This window comes from Megascapheus bottae, chromosome 17 (assembly GCF_031878675.1).
Source record: "Megascapheus bottae isolate mThoBot1 chromosome 17, mThoBot2.hap1, whole genome shotgun sequence".
Taxonomy (NCBI): domain Eukaryota; kingdom Metazoa; phylum Chordata; class Mammalia; order Rodentia; family Geomyidae; genus Megascapheus; species Megascapheus bottae.
In genome coordinates this window covers 2,795,064-2,802,581 of record NC_143525.1, presented here as the reverse complement: position 1 = coordinate 2,802,581, position 7,518 = coordinate 2,795,064, and the positions used below count along the sequence as shown (strand labels likewise).

General features: G+C 45.5%; 2 protein-coding genes across 2 annotated transcripts; both read left to right on the top strand.

Annotated features, from left to right (window-relative positions):
• Nucleotides 1-354: 354 nt before the first annotated feature.
• LOC150050813 (olfactory receptor 3A1-like) lies at nucleotides 355-1,302 on the top strand. The gene has a single exon (XM_090351556.1). It carries the CDS (start codon nucleotides 355-357, stop codon nucleotides 1,300-1,302), a length of 948 nt encoding a protein of 315 aa, XP_090207682.1.
• Nucleotides 1,303-6,570: 5,268 nt separating this feature from the next.
• On the top strand, nucleotides 6,571-7,518 carry LOC150050812 (olfactory receptor 3A2). Its single transcript, XM_090351555.1, has one exon. The coding sequence runs from the start codon at nucleotides 6,571-6,573 to the stop codon at nucleotides 7,516-7,518; it is 948 nt and encodes a 315-aa protein (XP_090207681.1).

The following is a 7,518-nucleotide window of genomic DNA, read 5'->3' as shown; positions in this document are numbered from 1 at the left end:
AAGAAGTTCAGAGCACTAAAATCACCTGAGAATAAAGGTATTGGGGCAAATACAGTAACACAGTTAACGAGCATAATGTCCGGAGTAGAAAAACCCCTTCCTCAGACAGAGGGAAACCAACAAAAGGCTAGGCACGTACACACAGAACAATTTCTTCTTTTTGAATAATAACCTAATTGAGAGGACTGACTGTCTTCTTGTTTTGGGGCTGGGGAGAGGGTTTGGTCATGGAACTTGAACTCTGGGCCTGGGTGTTGTCCCTGAACTCTTCAGCCCAAGGCTGGCATTCTACCACTTTAAGCCACTTCCAAGGACTGACTGTTTTCTCCCTGGGACATTTCCTCACAGGAACTCATGCAACCAGAGTCTGGGGCCAATGCAACAACCATTACCGAATTCATTCTGCTGGGCCTGGTGGAGACGCCTGCGCTGCAGCCAGTTGTCTTTGTGCTCTTCCTCTTGGCTTACTTGCTCACCGTGGGCGGGAACCTCAGCCTGCTGGCCGCCGTGGTGGTGGAGCCCAGACTCCACACCCCCATGTACTTCTTCCTCGGGAACCTGTCCGCGCTGGACGTGGGCTGCATCACGGTCACCGTCCCGGCCTTGTTGGTCCGCCTCCTGACCCGCAGGCGTGCGGTTCCCTACCCAGCCTGCCTCACACAGCTCTTCTTCTTCCACCTGCTGGTGGGGGTGGACTGCTTCCTGCTGACGGCCATGGCCTATGACCGGTTCCTGGCCATCTGCCGGCCCCTCACCTACAGCGCGCGCATGAGCCGGGCGGCGCAGGGGCTGCTGGTGGCCGCGTCCTGGGCCTGCGCCTTCTCCAATGCGCTGACGCACACGGTGGCCGTGTCCACGCTCCGCTTCTGCGGCCCCGCCGAGATCCATCACTTCTACTGCGACCTCCCGCAGCTCTTCCGGCTCTCCTGCTCCAGCACCCGGCTCAACGAGCGGCTGCTCTTCGGCGTGGGCTTCATCATGGCAGGCTCCCCCGTGGCTCTCATCGTCAGCTCCTACGCGCACGTGGGCGCCGCGGTCCTCCGCATCCGCTCTGCCGAGGGCAGAAGGAAGGCCTTCTCCACCTGCGGCTCCCACCTCACCGTCGTGGGCCTCTTCTACGGGACGGGCATGTTTAACTACATGAGACTGAGTTCCGCCAAGCTTTCTGACAAGGATAAAGCGGTGGGCGTTGTCAACACTGTGGTCAACCCCATGCTGAACCCGCTCATCTACAGCCTGAGGAACCCCGACGTGCAGGCCGCCCTCTGGAGGGTGGTCACCGGGAAGCGATCCCCGGCTTGAGGAGGCCACCCGGAGCCTGTCCTCTGTGCGTCTTTGTAAACGAATGGCTGGTCATTTCAGACTTGGAGGGCATATCCTTGTCATCACTGCGTAAATGAAGTAACCTGCGTCCTTGTCCCGCAGACTCTCTACTCTCGCTCTCTCCATCCCCCAGATCAGGAGGTTTATTTTTTTCTTTTTCTTTTTTTTTAAACAATGGTGGGGATTCGATTGCCTTTGGAATCGGTCTTCTGTTTTTTTAAATGACAAATTAGAAATCTCTTTGGGACTTGCAGCTTTCCATAGAAGTGAAATACATTGTGTGGTAAACGTTTAGAAGGCACAGGGTTCCATGATCACACCTCCACCCCAAAGCCACATCCACTCTGTTTTTTAACAGTAACTGTTGCCAAGTTAGTTAGTCGGTTAGATTTTTGGACAAGTGAAACACCATATGATTATGAAGTTTCTTTTTCTCTCTTTACATTGCATAGTATAACTCCGGACATCAACATGTACGTCTATTTTATCCATTTGTTGTAAAGCTTCTTGACATTCCAAAACTCTTAGTGTTTGCAATTGTGAACAATATTGAGATTATTGTGTGTACGTATTTGCATCTGACGTTTCTTCCACTAGTTATGTTCATGAAAGGAATTTTCAGTTATGGATATGAACTAAACCATTCACAAATGCAATGTTAAACTTTGGTGAGTATTCTACCTTTCTTTTTTTGCCAAAAATAATGCACACCATTTCATATCTTGGTTGGCAGTGCATGAAAATGCTTTTGCCTCACACCTTATGCTTCACTGGTATCTAGAAACATTTTTTTTATCATTAAAACTTGATAAAGTATTTTGTTGTTCTCTTCCATGATTTTCTTGGTTTAGACAGATTTTCTGTACTTATTTGTTTACTCATATATCTTCTTGCCTGTTCATGGTTCTGTTTTTTCTTTCCCTCTAGTCATTTGAGGTCATTTATTTTTTAATTTAATTTCTTCTATCATTAACTAAATTTATTCTAACTACCAAATAAAAATTGATATGTTAATATGCTACTATGTCTTTGGTCCATGCATATAGTGTGTAATTTTTTTTCTAGTTGACTAGTGGAACTTCTTCATGTTTTAAGTGAGTCTTAGTAATGGTGACCCCATCAGTGGTAGGGTTTATCTATAACTACTTACCTCATCATGGTGAATATATTTCAGAATTCCATCTGGAATAATGTTCCCTAGAAGAACTCCCATTACTCTCTTAGTTGAATCCCTGCCAAAGCAGAGCCTGAGATAAGGAGGTGTGTGTGTGTGTGTGTGTGTGTGTGTGTGTGTGTGTGTGTGTGTGAGTGTTTACTAGGGAGTAGTTTTGGGTTATTTTGTGTGTGTGTGTGTGTGTGTGTGTCCTGGGACTTGCACTCAGGGCCTGGGCTCTGTCCCTGAGACTCTCTGTGCTCAAGGCTAGTGCTCTACCACTTGAGCTACTAAGGAGTAATTTTAAAGGAAAGAGGGGATTCGGACAATAAGCAAGACTGATTATGTATGTTAAATCCCAAGAACTGTGAACAAAGAAAAAGACAAATTTATGAAGAGGGCAAAGCTGAGGGAAGAAGACACACCGGGCCTTAATGAGAGCCCATTTCTGAAGTCCTTGCTGCAGAAACTTGATTGTACAAGAGCTCTATAGAATGCTTTCTAGACATGAATGCATGAAGAAGGGAATTGGAGAATTTATTCATTGCCCCCCCCATCTAACATGACAAAGCTGCATCTGCACTTCTGAGCCCGATAGTTTCTATACTGGAAGAGCTTCCTTATTGGATCCATAAACAAAAGTCTAACAATAAACATAAGCTTTCAGGGACCTGGCAACCCCAGCCATGGCCCGAAAAAGCAGATGTGGGGCAGAATATATAACATCTACTATGAGTTACTTCATAGATTTGTGGTGATGTTGGAAGAGACTTTAAGACTGCATATTTTTTAGCATGTTAATATAGAAGAAGCACTTGTTAAGGTCATTCTTTCATGGGCTGGTATATTGTCCAAGCTCTACAAGTAGTTTAATGACTCCCTTTCCTCTATGGAATGATCCTAGCAGTGCTCTGTGGTAGAGGTTCATAGATGAGGAAATTGAGCCCCAAATCAAACTGTTAACAACCAGGAGAGCCTGCATGTCATATGCCTTTACTACTCAACCATCCCACTTCTTTATTATTTGTCTATGGCTTTCCCTAGAACTCTAGATTTCCAAGGGCCCAATTTGCAAAACTCATGTCAATAGACAGCTTCCCATGAGTTTTCAAACACAAAGATTTCACTGCCCCCACCTTTCCAAATCATTGCATAACTCTCCAAGCTTCAGGCCCAATGGCCCCCACTAACAAGGCTCCAAGGGAAAAGCATCACATTCCTGCATTTTAATTAGGTTGGGAGATAGCTTTCCTTCCCTCCTACTTTCCTTCTGGGGCCTGCTCCTGCTCCTCAGATTCAAGGCAAATCTGCAAATTGGCTTCTCATGGCTCCAAAGCCCTGGGTTGAATTCTAGAAAAGAATATCTTTCCTTGGGAGGTCTCTGTTGCGTCTCTGTCTGTCCTGGGAAACTGAAGACATAGATAAGTTCTCCAAGTATCAGTCACCCCACTGTTCAATGGGGTTTGTGTCATGTGCCTTTGCTTCCTAACTGTTAAACTGGGGTTACAGAGAATACAAATGTCAGAAAAGGTCAGATGCTCTTACCAGACATAAATTAAGAGCTGGCAATACTTTCCTTCTTGTGCTCTCGTTTCCCCGTTCTCTCTCTCTTCCTCTCTCCTGGGACAACTAATTTTTGAGTCCCTCCAGGGGCTGACATAATGGTGAAGAGAGACCTGTGCCAGGAGAGGCATCACTTTGCTTTCCCCTTATTTATACCATAAACTGCAGCCCCTGGCTTGCTATCTATGTGGATGGCAGGTCTGTCCAGCTTCTTGCCTTCTTTGTGAGGATACCTCACTGGCATCTCTGTCCATCTAGGTGATTGCCGGGCCCTGCTCTCACAAAAACAGAAGAGGCTTCAGTTGCCATAAGTCCAAAGCTGATCTGTTTTGCAGTAACACACCTGAAAGAGGAAAACTGTTTAGGGAGTACCTGGTATGATGTCCCGGAGGCCCTGACTCCTTCTCTGTTCCTTCTTCCATTCTTATAAATAAAATTTGATCTCTGTTCCTCTTCAGAGTGAGTAGGAAGGGATTGGCTGAATCTACTTCACTGTCTACGGCCCATGTACCAAGAAACTTCCCTCCACTGAAGGTCATGTTGAGCTTTTCCTTGTTGGGGAAAGGATGAACACTGCCAAGCTTTGGAAGTGATCACCAAGTGATCCTGTCAGACTATCCAGACAACTCAGAGTAACCACAGATCATCTCAGGACCCAAGGCGTCTACATCTAGCTGGGTAAGTCCTGCCAGGGGCCATTTCATTTCATTTCATTTGCTTTTCTATCCTTGGCTGTGAATCATTTGTCCACAAGAAGAATCTCTCCTAATTGTATGGGCCTTATTTGGGGACTGTTCATGTGAAAAGGAATATTCCAGCATGGATTGCTACATCTCCTGCTTCCCTCATCAACACAAAGAATTCCCCACAACAATCTCATCCCTGTCCTTGTCCTGTATCGCCTGTCTATCCTGCTTATCCGTGAAGGTCTTGCCAAAATTCTTTCCTGTCTAGAAATTCTTCTGTGCAGAAAGTCTTCCATGCAAAATGCAGCTCACACTGATTTCTAGCTTTATTGGGTGCTCCAGGGAAAATTGGAACCACCCATTTGTGTCTTTAAAGGAACATCAGGTATCTAATATGTATAAAGTATTATGATGAGTATTGCTAGCAACAAAACATAGCCAACTTGAGTTCAATTCTCAAGTCACCTACAGTAGGAGAGATATGACTCAGTTTTGTCTAAGCACTGACATCAGTCATACTAGAGTATCTCTGATTGCCGGGATCTCCTTATCCACTCATGTCCCAGATGGTACTGCTTCAGCTCAAGCACTGATCACCTATCCCTTCTATTAATTGCTAGGTTCCAACTGCTCCCCATCTCCAATTCTATTCTATGCAAGGAAGAGACTTCATCCTTCACCGATCTCCAACTGTATTTATTCTTTGGCAAACAGAGTCAATTCTTGTTTTATAGGTATACAAGGGTTTCAACTGTACACAATGCATGCATACAACACACCTTGATCAGAGTCACTTTTTCATTATTCTCCCCACCAATCTTTGTCCTTCTACCCATCTCAGGCTTTCTATTTCAGTTTTCACTGATGGAATTTGAATAGTATGGCTGTATTCACTGATCATTCTTCTTTCCCTTTATCTGCTCCTTTTTAACCCTCATGTGTTCACTTAAGGTATGTTTTAGCTTCCTGGGATTCATGTTGCTGAGCTGCCCAAACCTGTAATACAAATGTACTTGAAAACACATGTAGGGCCATATGCATATATATGCAACCAATCTAACTAAAGGATAGTTCAGGTAGGCATGGGATCCCATGATGTAACCCTTTTGAACAATTAACAAGCAATGATATTTTTTGATCCAGAGATTGATATAAAATCTAAAAGACAATTCTGTCTGGCTCCCAAGCATATGCCTGGTTTTGAGATAAAGAACTCCCATCAAGCTGCAATCTAAAGTGCAGTGCAAGAATATCAGCAACACCTTGAACTATAAAATGTTGATGTAACCTTCAGAGTATGGCCCCCTCCCCTTGAGAAATATATCTTCCTCATCTTCCTGAGCCCTTAATCATGGATTCAGATGATTCATTCTTCACTAAACTTCCACTTGAGTCCCACTATTTCTAGAAGCCATTAAACCTGTTATATTTTTAATGACTTTCAAGTGTCTGAAAGATATAATTTTTCTATCTCAGCATCTGATTATAGGTTTGGGCAAATCCTTCAGAGAAAACAATAGAGGGAACTTGTTCTTCCTTTCTCTAAAGAGGTAATCCACTTTCAATGGAATTTTCTAGGCGTTCTGATCCTTTCACCTAGGAGACAATGGGAGGGGAAAGGGGTGCTGAGGTAGTTGAGTCTCCCACCTAAGAGCAGACAAAGGCATTGTGATGGTAGAGGTCAGTGAATAAGGTATGTCCTGGGGGGAGGGACAATGCTTACCTGGACAGGTAGGGAAGCCTTGCTGTAGGGGGATGAGCTTACTGATAAAAGAAATTTACATTGACTAAATGAACGAGCAGACTTATATGTTCCCCTCATAGAATAACACCTTCTAGAAACTCATGGATCCAGAGGCTGGGACTAACAGCACGGCGGTCACTGAGTTCATTTTATTGGGCCTTGTGGAATCAGAAACACTACGATCTATGGTGTTTATCCTCTTCTTCTTTGCCTACCTGCTCACTGTTGGGGGCAACCTCAGCATCCTGGCCGCCATCTTGTTGGAGCCCAAACTCCACACGCCCATGTATTTCTTCCTGGGAAACCTGTCAGCACTGGACATTGGATGTATCACGGTAACTGTCCCTCCAATGTTAAGTCAGCTTGTGTCCCACAGGCGTACAATTTCCTACAGTGCCTGCCTCACACAGCTCTTCTTCTTCCACCTTTTGGCTGGGATGGACTGCTTCTTGTTGACAGCCATGGCCTATGACCGATTTCTGGCCATCTGCCGGCCCCTCACCTACAGCACCCGCATGAGCCAGTCGGTCCAGAGGATATTGGTGGCCGTGTCCTGGGCCTGTGCCTTCTCCAATGCCCTGACTCACACTCTTGCCTTAACTACTCTCAACTTTTGTGGGCCAAACAAGATCAATCACTTCTACTGTGACCTTCCCCAGCTTTTCCAGCTCTCCTGCTCCAGCACCCAGCGCAACGAGCTGCTGCTCTTTGGTGTGGGTTTCATCATGGCAGGTACACCTGTGGTTCTTATCATTAGCTCCTACATTCACGTGGCAGCTGCGGTTCTCCGAATCCGCTCAGTGGAAGGCAGGAAGAAGGCCTTCTCCACCTGTGGCTCCCACCTCACTGTGGTTTGTCTGTTCTATGGCACGGGCATCTTTAACTATATGCGTCTGGGTTCAGAGGAGGCTTCAGACAAAGATAAGGGGGTTGGGATTTTCAACACAGTCATTAATCCTATGTTGAACCCACTTATCTACAGCCTCAGAAACCCTGATGTGCAGGGAGCTTTGTGGCGTGTGTTTGTGAGAAAGTGGTTACTGACTTGA

Excerpts from the sequence above, each read along its gene's own strand:
- LOC150050812 (XM_090351555.1), top strand. The coding sequence starts at position 6,571 with ATGGATCCAGAGGCTGGGACTAACAGCACGGCGGTCACTGAGTTCATT.
- LOC150050813 (XM_090351556.1), top strand. The coding sequence starts at position 355 with ATGCAACCAGAGTCTGGGGCCAATGCAACAACCATTACCGAATTCATT.